This window comes from Prionailurus bengalensis, chromosome D2 (genome assembly GCF_016509475.1).
Source record: "Prionailurus bengalensis isolate Pbe53 chromosome D2, Fcat_Pben_1.1_paternal_pri, whole genome shotgun sequence".
Taxonomy (NCBI): Eukaryota; Metazoa; Chordata; class Mammalia; order Carnivora; family Felidae; genus Prionailurus; species Prionailurus bengalensis.
The window spans coordinates 52,028,232-52,049,175 of NC_057351.1; the positions used below are offsets into that span (position 1 = coordinate 52,028,232).

Sequence of the window (20,944 nt, forward strand, 5' to 3'; positions counted from 1 at the left end):
ACTAATTTCTTATTTTCCCCACAGGACCACAAGTTATAAGGTCTGAGACCAAATATGAAAACACATATTCTGACTTCCATACCTTCCTCCACATTTCATGTTCTCAGTGGTGCTCTAGAGAACAACAAGGAATTATCTGCTGTGGCCTACACACAAAGTGATCCACAGGACTTTGCATATCCTCAAATGGCTGATCAAATACCTTGGTGGTCTGTGTGCTGGAGAGAGCCCCAGACTCCATTACCTCCTACTGTGTTGGCCAGACAATACTTAAGAGGACAACTGATGTGCCTGGACACTGTTTCTCTACATGGATTTTAAGCTCTCCACAGTCCACTGAAATGGTTATGGTTTTACAAACCCTATTCCATATCTCTACAGGTAAACCTGCCAGATGAATGAATATGTATTTCATTAGGCATATACATTCTGAGAGAAAGGCTGAAGGGTTCAATAGATGGTTTATGTTTTACTTTCTACTTACACATAAACCAAAATGTATAGCCAAACAAACTGTACGTAATGGCCAACCTAGGGCAACCTAAACAAAAGTACACTCAGCATGAAGGGCATTAACAAAAAGGCATGGATCTGAATTAAAACCTAAGGAATTTAAGGAAAAGGAGAAATAGCACAAGGGGCATTATTAAGAAGGCACAGAACAGTTGGGGTGAAGGGCACCTGGGTGGCTCAGTCGGTTAAGCTTCTGACTCTTGATTTCAGCTCAGGTCATGATCTCACAATCCATGGGATCAAGCCCCACATCAGGATCTGTTCTGACAGTGCAGAACCTGCTTGAGATTCTCTCTGTCCCACCCCCACTAGTACTGTCTCTCAAAATAAATAAATAAACATAAAAAAAAAAAAAAAGAATAGTAGGGGTGAACTCCTTAGATGTTCCCAACATTCAAAGTAACGGACATGGATTCTCAAAGTTACTTCAATCTTGGAATAACATCAAATTTCTTTAGGTCCTCTCAACACAGGTCAACCTTCAGATTTTAGCTGAAAGCAAAACACAACAGGAGCCAACAGTATACTAATTATTTGTCTTCCTAACCCCTAATCACATGAAAGGCAATCTGCGATGCAAGCTTGCAGATCAGAATTGGGAGACCCCTAGATGTCACCAGCCTATCTCAACACTCAACCTCTGGTGTAGAATAAAGGCACCAGATCTAATGTTCCATAGTTCTTTATTAATATGCTATTATACAGGAATAGCATCAAAAACCATGGAATTAATAGAGCTACTAAACTTTGTACTGCCCAGACCAACCCAAATGTTCTCTCTTCAATTCTCCATAACAAATTTAAGTAGGATATTGTAAACACGACACATACACAAAAGGCAGATGAGAAAAATGGTGATACAGAAACCACTAGACATACGGTATTACTGAGAGAAATGAAAATATTTATCTTTCCAAAAGAGAAGACTTAAAGAGAAACTCATAGTCCTTTAAGTACCAAGAGACAAATGGTACAATAATGACTTACTATATTTTACTTTATGGCACACAATTAACCAGTAGGTAAAGATTTCATGGAAGCATTTGACTCAACTGAAAAGCAAAATTTAATATCTATACAGACTTCCTTTAAAATATATAGGCTGCCTCCTTTGTCACTGGATGTCTCAGAAGCGAAATGAGTAGCTCCCTAGACTATTTTAGAGCAGGAGTCAACAAACTTTCTTCAAAGGGATCTGAGGGCCACATATGGTCTCTGCTACATATTCTTGCATGTGTGTTTTTATAACCCTTAAAAACATAAAAACCATCCTTAGGTTACAGGCCATATAAAAACAGGTAGTTTACTGATCCTCGTTTTAGGGAGGTGATTTCCAATAGAAATATGAGTCGCATATGTAATTTAAAATTTTCTAGGGGCACCCACAAACATATGGCCAACACATGGCTTTGACAAAGCAAGAAAGAATATCCAATGGAATAAAGACGGTCTCTTCAGCAAATTCTGCTGGGAAAACTGGACAGCGACATACAGAAAAATGGACCTGGACCACTTTCTTACACCATACACAAAAAGAAACTCAAAATGGATTAAAGACCTAAATGTAAGACAGGAAGACATCAAAATGCTAGAGGAGAAAGCAAGCAAAAACCTCTCTGACCTCGGCCCCAGCAATTTCTTACTCAACATGTCTCCAAAGGCAAGGGAAATAAAAGCAAAAATGAACTACTGGGACCTCATCAAAATAAAAAGCTTCTTCTGCACAGCAAAGGAAACAATCAGCAAAACTAAAAGGCAACCGACAGAATGGGAGAAGGTATTTGCAAACAACATATCAGATAAAGGGTTAGTATCCAAAATCTATAAAGAACTTATCAAACTCAACACCCAAAAAAACAATCCAGTGAAGAAATGGACAAAAGACATGAATAGACACTTCTCCGAAGAAGACATCCAGATGGCTCACAGACACATGAAAAAATGCTCAACATCAGTCATCATCAGGGAAATACAAATCAAAACTACAATGAGATATCACCTCACACCAGTCAGAATGACTAAAATTAAAAACTCAGGCACCAACAGATGTTGCCGAGGATGCGGAGAAAGAGGATCTCTTTTGCACTGCTGGTGGGAATGCAAGCTGGTGCAGCCACTCTGGAAAATAGTATGAGGTTCCTCAAAAAGTTAAAAATAGAACCACCCTATGACCCAGCAATTGCACTACTAGGTATTTATCCAAGGGATACAGGCATGCTGTTTCAAAGGGGCACATGCACCCCAATGTTTATAGCAGTGCTGTCGACAAAAGCTAAAGTATGGAAAGAGCTCAAATGTCCATCAACGGATGAATGGATAAAGAAGATGTGGTATATATATACAATAGAGTATTGCTCAGCACTCAAAAAGAATGAAATCTTGCCATTTGCAACTACGTGGATGGAACTAGAGGGTATTATGCTAAGCGAAATTAGCCAGAGAAAAACAATATCATATGACTTCACACATATAAGGAATTTAAGATACAAAACAGATGAACATAAAGGAAGGGAAGCAAAAATAATATAAAAACAGGGAGAGAGAAAAAACATAAGAGACTCTTAAATACAGAGAACAAACAGGGTTGCTGGAGGGGAGATGGGCTAAATGGGTAAGAGGTATTAAGGAATCTACTCATGAAATCATTGTTGCACTATATGCTAACTTGGGTGTAATTAATAAATTAATTAATTAAAAAAATTTTTTTCTAGGGTCTCCTGGGTGGCTCAATCAGTTAAACGTCTGACTCCTGATTTCAGTTCAGGTCATGAGCTCACGGTTCATGGGTTCAAGCTCCGAGTTGGGCTGTTAGCACAGAGCTTGCTTGGGATTCTCTCTCTTCCTTTCTCTCGGCCCTTCCTCCACTCTCTCTCTCTCTCTCTCTCTCTCTCTCTCTCTCTCACACACACACACACACACACACACACTCTCTCTCTCTCTCTCTCAAAATAAACTTTAAAATAGAAAACAAAAATTTCTAATATCTACATTTAAAAGGTAAAAAGAAACTGGCGAAGTTCACTTTAATATTTTTTATTTAATCTAATATATCAAAAACTTATTCTAACATGAAAACAAAATTGCTAATGAGATCTTTTACTTTTTTTTTTTTATAAAACTAAGTCTTCAAAATCCAGTGTATATTTTACACTTATAGCATGTCTCAATTCAAATTAGTCCTATTTCAAGCCCTCATTAGCTACATGTGGCTAGTGACTATCACACTGGACAGAGTGATTCCAGAAAAACTTAATGCATTCCACTGAAAAAGAGAAGAGATAACCTTCCAAGGAGTATCTGGGTAGCTCAGCTGGTTAAGTGTCTGGCTCTTGATTTCAGCTCAGGTCATGATCTCACAGTCAGGGAGTTCAAGCTTCATGTTGGGCTCTGAGCTGACAGCATGGAGCCTGCTTGGGATTCTCTCTCTGCCCTTCCCCAGCTCATACTTTCTCTCTCTCTCAAAATGAAAAACTTAAAAAAAAAAAGAGAGAGAGATAATGTTTCAATCAACACTTATTTCTAATGCTCCAAATCAATGAGAAAAAAAATGTATTAGTCAATAAATGACTATTGAGATGATTGGCATGCTACCAGGAAAAATACAACTGGATCGCTTCCTGTGCCTTACTCCAATATAAAGTCCAGACAGAAATGAGAAGTCAATCAAAAAAAGTAAAACAAATTCAAAGACCAGTAAAGAGAAAAGAATGCCCAAAACGGGGGGGGGGGGGGGGGGGGGAATGTTATCTTAACCATCAGATAGGCAAAGATTGAAAAAGAGTCATTTCCTCTGATTCAATAAAACTGAGTTTTACAAATCAGATAATATTGATGGGAACATAAACGTATATGATTTTTCTTTTTTTCTTTTTTTTTTTAACTTTTTAACGCTTAGAGAGAGAGAGAGAGAGAGAGAGAGAGAGAGTGTGTGTGTGTGTGTGTGTGTGTGTGTGTGTGTGTGTGTGAGAACAGAGGAGGGGCAGAGAGAGAGGAAGACACAGAATCCAAAGCAGGCTCCAGGCTCTAAGCTGTCAGCACACAGCCCAATATGGGACTCAAACTCACAAGCTGTGAGATCATGACCTGAGCCAAACTCGGACACAACCAAATGAGCCACCCAGGCACCCCCATATATGACTTTCCTTAAGGGCAGCTTTGCAATCTGTATAAAAAAATATGTACTTCACTTCTGGAAATTCACCCTAAGAGGTAATGATAAAGGCAAAAAGATGAAGGCATAAGGATATTCACTGAAGTGTGATCCCTGAAACAAAACAGTTAGAAGCAACTTAAGTGTCCATTAACAGGATGGATTAAATCAAATACAGTCAGTAAGATAATGTAGGTCTCTTACAGAAAGATGTTGACATTGCTGAGGGGAAAATGCAGGTTATTAAACAGCATGCACAGTGTGATCCCATTTATGTAATTGCAAAATTTCATATAAATGTTTATGTTCATAAAGAGACAACAGAAGGATATTTAATAAAATGTATATAGTGATTATGTCTGATAGATATAGATTTGGATAATTTTCTTTGGACATGACTATACAGGTTTATCTTCATTTTTGTTTATATTTGAGAGAGAAAGAGAGAGCAGGGGAAGGGCAAAGAGAGAGGGACACAGAGAATCCGAAATGGGCTCCATGCTAAGAGTGGAGAGCCCCGTGTGGCACTTGAACTTAGGAACTGTGAGATCATGACCTGAGCCGAAGTCGGACGCTTAACCGATTGAGCCACCCAGGCGCCCCTATCTTCATTTTTCATGATGATCAGATCACCTGACACCTTTGATACTAGAGGTGTTTTTATACCTTCTCAGCATGATGATTTTTTTTCAACTAGCACTGTTAGAAATATCTTTTACACATGCAATTTTAGATAGTGTGCTACATGTACCACAGTGTAGTGAACACATTCTTTCAGTGAGATGACACTGTCTTAATGCTCAAATGCAACTGGTACTCTTAGGAATATTTTTTAATACATGTGACTTTACAGAGCATATTACCTACGGCACAGTGTGGTGAACTCATTCATTCACTGAAATAACACTACTCTGATTCAAGGAATTATTAGCACTCTTAGAAACATGTTTTAAACATGTGTTTTTACACAGTGCTATACATGTACCACAAGGTGGTGAATACATTCCTTCAATGGAATAATCAGCTGGCGATTTTTATCTTTTCTGCTTAATATGAAACTTGTTTTTTTAACTTTAAAAATTCTTGAAGAGAATTAAAAAGGAAATGTTAAAAGTAAACAGCCTTATATTTAGTGAGTAATTATTTTCACAGGTTGTTGAGAGAATGAGGAGAAATATAGGTGGCAAAGAAACCTAATAAACCAGACACAAGAAGAAGCCACCGACCTTTCCCAGGTTAAGCTATAATTTCATTCCTGGACAAAGCACAGGAAAGATAAGTATTTTGACTCCATCTTCTTGAAGGAATAATGTTACACAATAATACTTATCAAAAAAAACAATTCTTTGGAGATGAAACACATCTTTGAAATATAGCTACAGATGAAGAAAACTTCCTTTTTTAACCCCAAAAACTATTCCATGTAATTCTAGGAGTTTACCCAGAGCTAATATCACTAGAAAAGTTCCCTGAATTCTGCAGAAATTACAGACTATGAACAAAGTAATATATTTTCAGGTCTTCGTAAATTATCAAAAAAGTCTACCAAAAATAAGGGAAGAGTTCATGTGAAGAATTCTTTGCTAGTTTGCCTTCCACCCCTCAACACACTAAGTCACTTAAAATACAGACATGAATAGGGGTGCTTGGATGGCTCAGTCGGTTAAGTGTCTGACTTCAGCTCAGGTCAAGATCTTAGGGCTTGGAGTTTGAGCCCCGCATCAGGCTCTGTGCTGATAGCCTGGAGCCTTAAGCGTGTTTCTGATTCTGTGTCTCCCTTTCCCTCTGCCCCTCCCCTGCTTGCACTCTATCTCTGTCTCTCAAAAATTAATAAACATTAAAAAAAATTTTTTTTGAAGACAGATATGAATAAAGGTAATTTCATAAAACGTCATATTTCAGCCACTAGGTTTTCAAAGTTTGGGTTTTATAAGACCTATAAAACCAGAGGACACTGGGATACAAATAATATTTGACTCTAAATAATCTTTCCCTCTCCACTCACTGACATTGCTCAAAATCCTAGATTTTTTCCTCTCAAATAATGAAAACTTAGCACAAGGTTCACTCACACAAGACTCACAAAATCTCACCATTGATATAATAAATAGATGCCCTAAAACAATGAGTGTGTTCCTGGGGGGAACAGTCTCCAAGTGGAAACAGTAAGACACAAAAAGATGATCAACAATAAAACATTTTCTTAATTAGGGGAAAAAATCCAACTGCTATTTCAAGAATTAAAAGGCTGTCATAATTTTATTGAACTGTCATGCTAGCTCTCCAACAGGCAGGCAGTGGAGACATTTTAAGTGCATTACCTTTAGGAGGAAAATACGACTTGCTTTCAGCTTTGTGAGGCCAGTCTACAACGAGAGGTCCAAACCTGCGAAAGCTGGCAGTGATCTCATCTATAAAACAAAAAAGGAATCTTAGCATAAGAGAAAAAAAAATATTGCAAACAGAATAGCATAAAGCATGTCTTTTTATTTAAAAAACGTTTTGAGAGCTATTTCTAAAGCATTTTTACAGAAGTCAAACCTACTAAGTGAAATACAATTGTCTGCTGGGTACATTTGGTTATTCACTTTCAACCATGCAAAATGTGTTTCTAACTATAATTCATTGCTCTTCACTGCCAGTAAATTTGATATAAAGAGTTTGGAAGAAAAAAAATATGTCATTAACTAAGGTGACCTCTCAGTCAAGTAAAAAAAAAAAAAAAAAAGACTCTAAAAATAGGAATGTTCTGTATTTAGAAAAAAGGCAAAAGCAAAAGATTACAAAATATTTAAAATGTGCTTTCCCTTATGCAAAATAAACTCTAAAAGATCTAACACTATTAATCTTAGGTTATGATTATTAGTAATCTAAGGTTATGAATCTCTGAGATTATTTTAGAAATAGATACAATTCTTTGGGGCACCTGGGTGGCTTAGTCGGTTAAGCATCTGACTCCAGCTCAGGTCATGATCTCACAGTTCGTGAGTTAGAGCCCTGCATCAGGCTCTCTGCTGTCAGCACAGAGCCTGCTTCGGATGTTCTGTACCCTTCTCTCAGCTTCTCTCCCACTGATTCTCTCTCTCTCTCTCTCAAAATAAATAAACTTAAAAAAAAAAAAAAAAGAAATAGATACAATTCTTTTGGTGAGGAATAGGGGCAAAAAGTAGGTAATTCTATTTGATGATAAAAAGTTAAAACCAATGATCTATTTCTCTCATACTTACCTATGACACATCCTATGAAGAAAATGTTTCCAACGTTATAGCTCAATAAATTTACCTTTTCCTTCTGACTTCTGACTCAAAGCAGAAGGTTATAACTTAGCCCACACTCAGATTTAAGTTGCCACTCTCTCAGCCATGATCTAAACTTTGTCTTTAAAAAAATCCAATTGATAGATGAGATTAACACCAGTATAAAAATAATTTGGAGGAAAATGAGTCTCCAGCTCTGTACAACCTTAAAGAAAGAAGTCTAAAATAAAATTATTTTTACTTTTTAAAAATATTTTTTAAAAGTTTATTTATTTTGAGAGAGTGAGAGAGAGTACATGCACATGCACACAAGTGGTAGAGCCTCACATGGGGCTGGATCCCACGAACCATAAGATCATGACCCGAGACGCCCAACCAACTGAGCCTCCCAGAGTGCCCCTAAAATAAAATTACTTTTAGAGACTATTCCTTTATCACCGTGAAAAAGAAAATCATGATAAATTAGAGGAATGCCATAGCTACAACAATACTGACAAAGCAATTGTTTTAATAATATTTTTATAGCAGATCCAAAACCTACCAGAACTAGAGTTGTTTTTTCCCTTAGGCTAATTCTGTCACAATTACATTTCATTTGTCCATTCAACAAATATCTACTGACAACCTACTATGTGCTGACTGGCTTCGAGCATAAGTGAAAACTCACTTTTGGATTGACGGTATCTCAAAAATATTAAGAAAAATTCTAATTAGTCTTCATTCTTTTAAAGGCAAAGGGTGCTTTTTACTAATCGATATATTAAAATATGAGATGGGATGGTGTGATAAATATGAGCAAAAGCACCGGAATCAGAAGAATTCTGAGCACTAGGTGCACCACTAGCTACACAACCTTGGACAAACTGTCTCTCTCTGAGCCTCTTTCCTTATCTATAAAATGGAGTTGGTAGGATATGCCTTATAGGATAGCTATAAGGATTAAATGAGATAATGTAATGTGAAGCGCTTAGCACAATAATGGGCCTATGGAGAGTTTCATAAATATTAACTTTCATTATTATTTTAAAACGTATCCCCAAATGAAGGCCTAGGAAACAAGACACTGTTGGGAGACTGCTATATATACACACATTTGAACAGCAGACCTGAAGTGCACAATCTATTACTTCCCCATCTATCATATATTTTCATCCTCTGAACACTAAAATATGAATGTCCTAAAGCTGCTTGGAGAGGAGAGACAGGGTCAGATCACACGAAGAACAAATCTGGCCTTGATAAAGTCATTAATGAATGCGTCATACCTTCATCGATATCAGGAGGGAGGCCTCCAACAAACACCTTTCTGGAGTAACGTTCTACTCGTTCTCCATTTTGACAGCGAGTGGGAGAACTTAAGCCAGAGGACAAGGATTGATCGCCATGACTGTCGTCCAGGAAGGCATCTTCAAAGGGAAAGAGAGAAGACCGACCTGAAACAAACGTGGAAGTTTCCACAGTTAAAATTATTTTCTTGGACAACAGATGCTTTATTAGGAGCCAAAGTGTAGAGTGAATCATACAAAAAATAAAAGAAGTATCCTGAACTGTGACTTTTACAATAGGATAAGCGACTGCAGATTACAGGGTCTAGATAATACCACCATTTTTGTGTAAAGGTATGTATAGCACGGAAATACTTGGATTGATAGCAAGAAGAATAAAAAATTAGAGCTGTTTTTGCTGCTAAAAATCACTACCTTTTAAAACAGTCCATATTACTGCTGCTAAGAGTATTCAGCAGTTATTTTTCTTTTCCCCAGACATTTCTTAAAATAAATGGAAAAGTAGTCTTTATTCACATATTTTTATTTGTTCAAAGGTTCAGACTGGCCCTGACAGCAGAGGGAATATTAAACTGACAACAAAGGCTGATAACTTCTCTGAGTGCAGGACTAAACATGATCGAATTTTCCCTGTCATTTCAAGCTAATCCAATTTGGGAATAAGCATTTGCATTAACAATAGGTGAAACCGCTCTGGAAAAACAGTGTGAAGTTTCCTCAAAAAATTATGACCCAGCAGTAGCACTGCTAGGAATTTACCCAAGGGATACAGGAGTACTGACGCATAGAGGCACTTGTACCCCAATGTTTATAGCAGCACTCTCAACAATAGCCAAATTATGGAAAGAGCCTAAATGTCCATCAACTGATGAATGGATAAAGAAGTTGTGGTTTATATACACAATGAAGTACTATGTGGCAATGAGAAAGAATGAAATATGGCCTTTTGTAGCAACATGGATGGAACTGGGGAGTGTTAGGCTAAGTGAAATAAGTCATACAGAGAAAGACAGATACCACATGTGTTCACTCTTATGTGGATCCTGAGAAACTTAACAGGAACTCATGGGGGAGGGGAGGGAAAAAAAAAAAAAGAAATTAGAGTGGGAGAGAGCCAAAGCATAAGAGACTCTTAAAAACTGAGAACACACTGAGGGCTGATGGGGGGTGGGTGATGGGTATTGAGGAGGGCACCTGTTGGGATGAGCACTGGGTGTTGTATGGAAACCAATCTGACAATAAATTTCATATATTTAAAAAAAAAACAACAGGTGAAACACGTAAATGAGAACACATAAATTAAGATGTGGGAGTACAGATGTAGATGTGGCTATGACATCTCCACCCTACTAACCTAAGCAATATTTTATATCACTCAAAAAAATTATTTTCATTGTTAACTCTATGGCCAAGTAGAGTTTTCAGAAAAGGCATCTACCCATTTCACATGACTATAAGAAAGATACCAGCAGTTAGTCTGTTAATAAATGTAACACAATGATGCCACCCAATATTACAAAATAAAATCTAAGTTTAAAAACAAATATATTTCCTGTTTGAGTGAGTTCCTGGTGAAACTTTCCATTAGGTTACACTCTAAAAATGAACTTCTTGAGCTCTCGAACTTTTGAATAAATTCAAAATTCTAAAATAAATTCATACATTCTTCAAAAAAAAGAACAGTGTCTTCCCCATTTAGTCTATCCTGTCTATATTTCCCTGAAAGCTAGATTCTGCGTCACTACAGCCAACTCTCTAAAACAGAATATAAATAGTCTTACAAAAATACTGGACATTTATTTCTCTTACAAAAAAATAGCTACTAATATAACTCTGTTTATTTTATGAACAACCCAGGTGGTATAAGAAAGGCTCTATTTTGATGTTGGGAGTTAATAAATGAAAGGACCTAAGAATTTTTTGTTCAGCTCTTCCCAGATTAGCTACAAAGAAACAGAATAAAATTTGTCACCTCAGTCACCTAGCTTTCTTAGCCTGGCAGGAACAAACAATAGGCAGTAAATTCTCATCGCTTGATGTCTGTTTTGATCAATGGGGGTAAAAGAAATAGATTTGCAGGAACTACAGGCAAAATGACCTTCTCAAAGACATCCAGGGATGTGCTCCCACAACTGTTAGGTTTGCTTTTCACATAGTCTACACTCAGAGAGTTATATGCTTGCTCTGTGACAGGCACATACCCAAATCAGCATTTCCCACACAGTACTCCTATCCTTACCTCTTACCCTCAACACTAGTAACATTAAATGCTCAGAAAACAAAGGCTGATGGGGGTGGGGGTGGGGGGAGACAAATAAATAATACTGGAAAATACTGCACACCATATGCCCTTCCCAGACATTCACAATCCACGTTAGAATACAAACAGTTGGGAAAAGTACCACAGTAAAATAACTTAATCAACATGGACTTAAGATAAAGGAAACATTCAAATATATATAGTTCAGTGGAAAACACCCAAAGAAATATTTATCCATATTCTAGAATCACCAAATAAGATAGTTATTTGAAAGTTCTTGACAAAGAAGTCTGGTGAGAGACAGGCAAATGCATAATTATAAAACAGAGAATTAAGTACTAAGGGAAGAATTTACCAAGAGCACAATTTACTGCCCTACAGGAGATGGGATGGGGAGAGACCTTTAAAGTGATTTCATAGGAAGACAACCTTGAGCAGAATCTTGTGGGCTTTGGAATTTCTAAGGTAAAGAACAAGAATCCATAGAGAAAGAACTTTCGAAACAGCTTTGGTATTTCCCTCCAAACTAGGTCCTCTAGCATTCCCTGCAATCTCAACAGAAATGACTATTTTCCACATCCAATTCAATCCAGAAATCTAGGAGTCCTCCTTGACATCTCCCTTTCATACTCCAAACCTAATCTCTCACTCACTAAATCCTATCAATTCAAGCTATGAAATAATTCATCAATCCATTCACTTCTCCCATCTTCAGTCCTAATGCCCTGGGGGTCCAGATCACTATCATCTCTGCCCTGAACTAATAGTTTAATGAGTCTATAACACACCCTGTTTAGTCTACTGATGTCTATCTTGAACCCCACAATGCTTTCTCCACAAAACAGCCAAAGTCACCATTTTCAAATATTAGTCTGAACATATAACCGCACTCACCTTTATCCTTAAAACCTTCCACTGGTGTGGGATAAAGTACAAAAACATCAGTGTCAATTTTTTAGGCCTCTGTCATCTCCTGTATCACAGTTGCTGCCTCTCTCCCTCTGGTTCACCAACGCCCATCACATAAGACTTCCTTTGAATTTCCTGGTCATTCCTCCTTGCCTCTGGCACTAAGGACAAGGTGTTTCCCTGTTGCCCAAATAAATACTCTCTTCCCAACTCCCCAGTTTTCTAGTTAATTCCCACTTAATCCTTAATCTCAGGTGAAAAGTCACTTCCTCAAGGCAGAACCTTTCTGACCTTTTAGATTAGGTTAGTTCCCTTTTCTATCCATTCATTGCACTTCTCCTAACACTTTTCCTAATTACCATTATACTATCGTGTGGGTTTTTATTTGGTATCTCATTCCCCAATCCCATTAAAATGTAAGCTCTATGAGGACAGGGACCAATTTAATCTCGTTTACTGTATCTTCTTATCCTAATGAGGGCACATAAAAGGGATTCAGTAAATATTAAAAGTGAGGCAGCATCCAGAAAAGGGTGACAGTATGTGCAAACACACACTACTGCAAGTGTGTGCTGGAATACAACACACAGGTGTGACAATAGCAGGAGGTGAAACCATGTCCTAGGAAATTAAGACCCTTTCCATTGCTTCTATATGTTCAAGTATTATATTCTATACTCTGTATTACAAAAGTAATAGGAAATTTCCCCATTTTCCAAATTTAATATTTCATTCTAATACTACCTTTTTTTTTTTTTTTAACTTCAATCACTTCCCGGAGACTGATATTGCCATCTAATCATCTTCCATCCTGTCAAAAATGACTTTTCTGAGATGCCTGTGACCCTGTCACTCCCTCTACCCCACATCCTACAATAGCCCCCATCACCCTCACCAGTAATTTGCACCTAAGAAAAGAGGGGATGAGAAAAAAAAAAAAAGAAAAGAAAAGAGGGAATAGGACAAGAGTTTGAAGAAATCTGGGACAGTCCAGATGAGAGATGAGGAAATCTTGAACAAGAGCAGTGAAGAAGGAGACAAAGTATATATTCAAGACATTCTGGAAAAAAAGACACCTTTCTTTGTGCACGGCCAACATAACCACAGCTTCCCAAAATATTCTGGCAAAGAAAATAAAATCAAGAGTTAACTGTAAAAATTTGGACTATTTTAAAAATTGGTTATGGGTACGTAAGAAACTTGCCAAGGTTTTAAAACCGAACCTCTGTCTTATTAGTAGTATTTAGAGTACCATAGACTTTAGTGATAAAGTTGCCCTTGGAAATGACACTGCTAAGAATTCACATGTATGTGATGTTTCTCTGTGGATAAGAACTAAGAATATAGGTCTCAGAGCCCAATCCCCAGATCTACTTAATCTGAATGCATGGGGTTCAAATTTGAAAATCTGCACTTTTAACAAATTTCCCCAGTGATCCCTACACTCAAGTTTAAGAGTGAAATGGAGATTAACTGTCTGTAGCAGGCATCCACTTGAAAGTGATATTGTGTCAAGTATATGGAGCCTTGGGAAACATCCAAATTCAGTCAAGTTAAAGAAAGTACATCCTCAGCAACAGAATGTAAAATCTGTATCTAGTCAACCTTACTGCCTCGGTGCTGATGGAACAAATCGTCAGTCCATAGGAAGCATTTAAAAGACACAAGTGTAGACCAAAAGAAGTTAAAAGGATTTTATCATACTGGTAGGATTACTCCTCTGTGGGACAGAATTGTTCCTTTGATGTTTCCATAGCCTGAAAACCATCTATTTCCCTATGCTCTAATTATAAGTTCCTGAAGGACTGTTCTATTAATTAATTTAGTACTCTGCTACCGTGAAGAGGCACCACTGTGACTCTTAAGCTAGTAGACAAATAATCAGCCACTAAAATTGTATTTCTGTTACGTTCATCTCCTTAAGTTAAAACATTGGTATTCTGATTTGTCCAGGGTTCCTCATGCGATTAGTATTTGTGCATTCATTTGGTTGGCATAAATCCATTCCCCCCAAGACGAATCATCCCTGGGAAGACTGATAAAATTTTAGTTTCCAGATACGTGTTATTAGAAACTGAAACTTTAAGAGGCTACACCCAAATCATGTCCTATGAGAAGCCCTACTTCACTAACTAGCATCTCTCTGACATTATTTTTCTTTAATGAAAAACACTGCCCAAGACCAAAACATTTCTTTCATTTTTATTTTTGATGTTTATTTTTGAGAGAGAGAGGAGGGGGGAGGGAGCGAGAGAGAGGGCAAGTGTGAGCAGGGGAGGGGCAGAGAGAGGGAGGGAGACACAGAACTCAAAGCAGGCTCCAGGCTTCGATCTGTCAGCACAGAGCACGATGAGGGGCTTGAACCCACAAACTGTGAGATCATGACTGAGCCGAAGTTGGAGGCTTAACCAAATGAGCCACCTAGGCGCCCCACCAAAACATTTTAAGTAAGCCATGTTACTTCCCCAAAATTATACTTTTATGTGCCTAGCATATAAATCTGCTTTAGAATCTGATACTTCCAGGGGCACTTGGGTGGCTCAGTTGGTTAAGTGTCCAACTTTGGCTCAAGTCATGATCTCATGGTTCATGAGTTCAAGCCCCGCATTGGGCTCTGTGCTGACAGCTCGGAGTCCGGAGCCTGCTTTGGATTCTGTGTTTCTCCCTCTCTCTCTCTGCCCCTCCCCTGTTCACACTCTGTCTCTCTCTCTCAAAATGAATAAACATTAAAAAAAAAAAAGAATCTGATACTTCCATGTAAAACATTCATATTGGATATTTCAAGAGAAGCAGAATACTTCCCAACAGCTGCAATTTGGCCATTTGGCTTTCCTTCCACCAATGGTTCTGCTTTTGTGATATCTATTTTCAATTAATAACCAGAATGTAGTTTTTTGTTCAGTAACGGAACAAATCATCTCTGAATACAGAGACAACTTAAAGCTAAAAGAGCCTTGTAAGAAAAGTGCCAAATATGAAACCCACAAAGCACTAGTTAAGCATGAAGGCTTATCTGAGAGAAGAACTCTTGCTTACTTAGGAGGCTCCCTTTCCTGCAACTTACGATGGGAAAACAACAGCCCACTGACCATGATAGTTCCCAAAGCTGCCCAAACCTCACCTCTCAGCTCCCACCAAAGCCTCTGTAGTCAATCCAGCAGCTTCACCCTACTTGTGGCCCAGTACTTCCATTGTAAGCCTGTTTAGTTTTGCAAGGAGCTCAGAAATTAGTCACTTGAGGAGTATGTTTTTTTTTTTTAATGTTTATTTATTTTTGAGAGAGAGAGTGATGCATGAGGTGGGGGGGGGGGGGCGCAGAGAGAGAAGGAGACACAGAATCCCAAGCAGGCCCCAGGCTCTGAGCTGTCAGCACAGAGCCTGACGCGGGGCTCAAACTCACAAACCACGAGATCATGACCTGAGCTGAAGTTGGACACTTAAATGACTAAGCCACCCATGTGTCCAGGAGTTGTCTGTTTGTTTTTTTAAAGAATTATGAAGAATGACTCCCCTAAGGAAAAAAAAAAATTGCCTGAAAGTCAAGATAGTCAGGTTCCAGTTTTACTTTGTAATCTTGGACAAAACATTTCACACATCTGAGTCTCATTTACATAATGAGAGATTTGAACTAGATGAATGGTTTTCAAATCTCTGGGAGCAGAATTCCTTGCATTACATAAACATCTTCCACAATACCCTAACATACAGGTATTAAAGTGCATCTTACTTGGCATTACCATGTGGGTATGTCTTAGGCATCACAAACTTAACATGTTTTTAAATGAATTCTTAACATCCACTTTGATCCTGTTCTCTCCTGGTCCCATTTCAATGCATGGCATTGCATTCATCTGGTTGCTCAAGCTAGAACCTGCACATCAGTTTTGAGTCTTCCTTCTTATTTACTGCCCACATTCAATTCTTCAATTTAATGCCATTAAAAAAGGTTGATTCTATCCTCTAGAATATATCTTCCATTTGTGCACGTCTTTCCAACTCTACCGCCATCACTGTATCCGGAAACGCCATCACCTCTTGCCTAGACTACTACCTTCACTCTGAACTAGACAACCCACTTCTCTCACTTTGCTCTAAATAATAGCCAGAGTGCTCTTTTAAAAACATAAATATGATCATTTGACCCTGCTTTAAAACATTCATAGATTTCCTCTTGTACTTGGACCAAGTTCAAAATCCTTACCAGGAGCTAAAGCCCAGAAAGATCATATTTCCTTCCTTCCTCCAACTTCATCTTAATACACCCTCCTCTCTCTCCTACCAAGCTCAGTCATTCTGGTCTCTACTTCCTCAAATACACAAAGCCCTTTCATGCCTCACCCCCCCCCCCCCCGCCCCACACACACTTTTTAAATAAAAGCTTTATTAAGATATAATTCACCTACCATACAATTCATCCAATTAACCCATTAGCAGCCACTCCTCATTTTCCTTGAACTCTCTCAGGCCTAGGCAATACTAGTCTACTACTATAGACTACTGTAGTCTACTATTGATACTTTCTATATTAATAGAAAGGATATTTCATAAAAGTGGAATCTTACAATATTTGATCTTTTGTAATTGCCTTCTTTCACTTAGTATGTTTTCAAAGTTTAACAATGTTGTAGTATTTATCAGTACTTTGCCACAAGCCTCTTAAAATAGCTGTCTTAAAATTTCTGGAATTTCCTTTAAAACATTCTAAAGAAAGAGGGGAAAAAAGAGAGGATATATGAAACAAGATTAGCAAAAATGTTGATAATCATTGAAGCTAACTGATGGGTACAGAGTTCAATAAACTGTTCTATTTTTGTGTATGTTTGAAAATTTCCACAATAGAAATTTTCCTTTAAAGATACCTGTCTTCCCATCCTTTGGGTTTCAGTTTAAATAACATCTTTTCAGAGAAAACTATCCTAGGTTAGAGGGAAGTTCCCATTTTTCTTGCCTAGCACTCTTCACAATTATCGAGTATGGAAATGTTTCTTTCACTTATTTATTGTCCCTCTCCTACTAGAATGAACATTCTGTAGGGAGACAGAACACACCTAGAGTCTAGCACTGCATCCAACCCCAAGTAAGCACACAAGCACACAAATGCAATTAAGGTGGACAGCTCAGAACCCCTGTGTCATTGTTTAAAACCCTCCCAGACCAACTTCTTGCAAAACAAAACACCAGTGATCTTATTCCCCTCACCATTTCCTGTGCTCAAATCTCCCTATTACTATAAGCAGTAACGTTTCAGATATTATAACCATAAACAGGAATTTCTTCAGCTGTCCGTGTTTCACTGAGGGACCATCCATTCCTTTAGACAAGAAAACTCACATAACCATGTTTGAATTAGCAGGATGCCATGTCAGTATCATGGTCTCACTGACAGAGATGATCTCTCCTCCCTTCAACAAACTTTTGGCAAAAAGACCCAACTTCAACTGGAAACCCAAGTTTGTTTCATTGGATTTTTAGAACCTCTGTTATTACCTAAGATTAATATCTCATATCATGTCAATAGATTTTTATGGATTAAATATACACAGAAGTACATTTTATAATAGTAACTCTACTAGTAAAGTAACTGATGATTCTTTGTATTTGCTCATTTACATTGTTTAAAAGAATATTTTATATTTTCCTTGCTGCTTTCCAAGAAATTCTGTTAAACATCAAGAGTACTGGCAGAGCCAACATGTCTTATGGACATCTTATGGACAGAAGTCTCCCAGAGACCTTAAAAGCTCATATGAAAAAGGTAACATATATTTTAAACAGGTGTGAAATGTGTAGTCAAATATCTTGTATGACACTACCTGTTGGTCTAGTTTCTAACAGGGTCTGCAGTGTATAGGAAGAGATATATCAAAGCTTATAGAATGCCAGAATACTCCAGAAAAAAATATTAAAATTATTTGGAATCATTTTGATTCTATAGGGGAATATGGGAAGATAAATCAACATCTGTCTAATGAAACACATCTTTAAAACAAAAATGGGGGGCGCCTGGGTGGCGCAGTCGGCTAAGCATCCGACTTCAGCCAGGTCACGATCTCTCGGTCCGTGAGTTCGAGCCCCACGTCGGGCTCTGGGCTGATGGCTCAGAGCCTGGAGCCTGTTTCCGATTCTGTGTCTCACTCTCTCTCTGTCCCTCCCCCGTTCATGCTCTGTCTCTCTCTGTCCCAAAAATAAATAAACGTTGAAAAAAAAAATTTTTTTTTAAATAAATAAATAAAACAAAAATGGGTATAATGGGAAATACACTTGGATATTTAAATACTTTATATATAATCATTAATTTTTAAAAAAAACTTATTTATTTAGGGGCACCAGGGTGGCTCAGTCTGTTAAGCGTCCAACTGGTCATGATCAGGTCATCATCTCAAAGTTTGTGAGTTCAAGCCCTTGTTGGGCTCTGTGCTGACAGCTCAGAGCCTGGAGCCTGCTTCAGATTCTGTGTCTCCCTCTCTCTCTGCCCCTCCCCTGCTCATGCTCTGTCTCTGTCTCTCTCTCAAAAATAAATAAACATTAAAAAAAATTTTTTTAACTTATTTATTTAAATTCAAGTTAGTTAACATACAGTGTAGTACTGGTTTCAGGAGCAGAACCCAGTGATTCATCTCTTACATATAACACCTAGTGCTCATTCCAACAAGTGCCTTCCTTAATGCCCATCACCCACTTAGTCCATCACCCCACACATCTCCCGTCCAGCCACCCTGTTTGTTCTCTGTATAAGATTCTCTTATGGTTTGCCCCCCTCTGTGTTTTTAGCTTATTTTTCCTTTCCTTCCCCTATGCTCATCTGTTGTGTTTCTTATATTCCACATATATATATTTCACATGAGTGAAATCATAGGATATTTGTCTTTCTCTGCCTGACTTATTTCACTTAACACAATACACTCCAGTTCCATCCACACTGTTGCAAATGGCAAGATTTCATTCTTTTTCATCGCCAAGTAGTCCTATTCTTACACATCTAATTCTGCCTCCCTACCTCTGTTTCAACTACACTATTGGAAGTGCTTGATTTGCCAAGGTCTACCCTCCAGGACTTTTTTCCTATCTAAGCCTTCAGCTGATGTCCAAGTTCTCTCCTGTTTTCATTACTTGATCATGAAACCCTCTTCCTAAAGCCGGACATATCTGTGTCTAGGAGTCTTACCCTCTGTTTCAAAAACCATTCATCAGGGCCTCACAGACCATTTCACTGCAAATTTTCCTCTCCAGCTGGCCCCCAATGCATACACTCAGAGACATAGGCTCCAAGGATCTGGCCATGCCAATCTCACCTTGAAGCTTTTTTTTTTTTTTTTTTTTTTAAGTTGAATCACATACCTGGAAACGCTTGCTTCCCACTCCTCTTCCATTATCCAAATAGTTCCTGAAATTCTACCTACTCCAGAAAACTTTCCCAGGTGTATTAGGAGAGGTGAAAGATTCCACTGGCCTAATCCTTACTGAGAGATCTCAAAACCGTCACAAATAATTCCCTTTGCTTTCTACTCCTAAAATATTTACCAACATGTATTTGTAATGCATAGAATGAGTTATAGCTAAATCTTAATCATAGATAAAGTACCATACATCAATGAGTTTTCTTAAATCTTTATTTAAATTCCAGCAAGTTCACTTTTTATGCTTTTGTGGGAAAGTCTAAACTTTAGAGGAAAGAAATCAGTAATTAATATAATCCCTGATCACACAAATAAACGAGTATGAGGAAATCTGCCACTTTAAAATTTATACTATGCAGCAGTGGCCCAAATGAGTATATTTTAGGAAATGAGAATAAATATGTGGTACACCTGCCCCATCTCACATGGCTATGTCACTACATTTAAGTAAGATGACTTCTTTTTCAGCTTTGGAAATAAAAGACTAGATAAAAGCATGGAACAAAAATTCTCTACCTGGTCTTTTCTCATTACAGAAAGTCAACATTCAGTCTTTTAATATTCTCTCTCTCTTTCACACACACACTCTCTCTCTCATCATTATCTTCTTCATTGACAACTAGCCAACTACACACTTACGGCGAGCAGGGACCAAGTCATTCTAGGCAGTGTTTAGCGTAACACTTGATGCAAATACGACCATGTTTGTGAAAACAATTAAGTCAAACTTTACAAATAGATATGGGGAAGGTAACAAGAAAATAGAAGAGTAATTTTTTCAGGACCTTAGAAATTACAAGTGATCTTAATATTCTTGATGTCTGGTATTTAATATACTATAATTTGTAAAAGTAAAATAATTTGTTTAAAAATAGGATGCTATACTCTGGTCTGCATAGACGTAGGGTGTTACTTCAAAAACAATCCTCATCCATAAACATTTAATAAGTGCTAATTATATGTAGGTCACAGTACTAGGCATAAGACACAATTGTCCTCAAAGAACTTCTCTCCAGTGGAAGAATCAGAATGTACAGAAAAGACAAGAAGAACGTAAGACAGTAGAAGCAGAGGAAAAGGCTGCCTACAAGGCACTGGGCAAGGCTTCCTGGGAGAGAGAAGGCTTAAATTCGGCATAAATGCATGAACTAAGGATAGGCTTTAGATAAGGA

General features: G+C 37.8%; 1 protein-coding gene across 11 annotated transcripts in view; it reads right to left on the minus strand.

Moving 5' to 3' along the window:
* CPEB3 (cytoplasmic polyadenylation element binding protein 3) overlaps window positions 1-20,944 on the minus strand; it is a 197,144-nt gene that overhangs the window by 74,634 nt on the left and 101,566 nt on the right. For all 11 annotated transcript variants that reach the window (XM_043596981.1, XM_043596972.1, XM_043596983.1 and 8 more), the window contains 2 exons: window positions 9,186-9,353; window positions 6,985-7,074 (listed from right to left, as the gene is read on the minus strand). In XM_043596981.1, coding sequence (XP_043452916.1) covers window positions 6,985-7,074; window positions 9,186-9,353 — 258 coding nt within the window. The remainder of the gene's footprint in view (window positions 1-6,984; window positions 7,075-9,185; window positions 9,354-20,944) is intronic.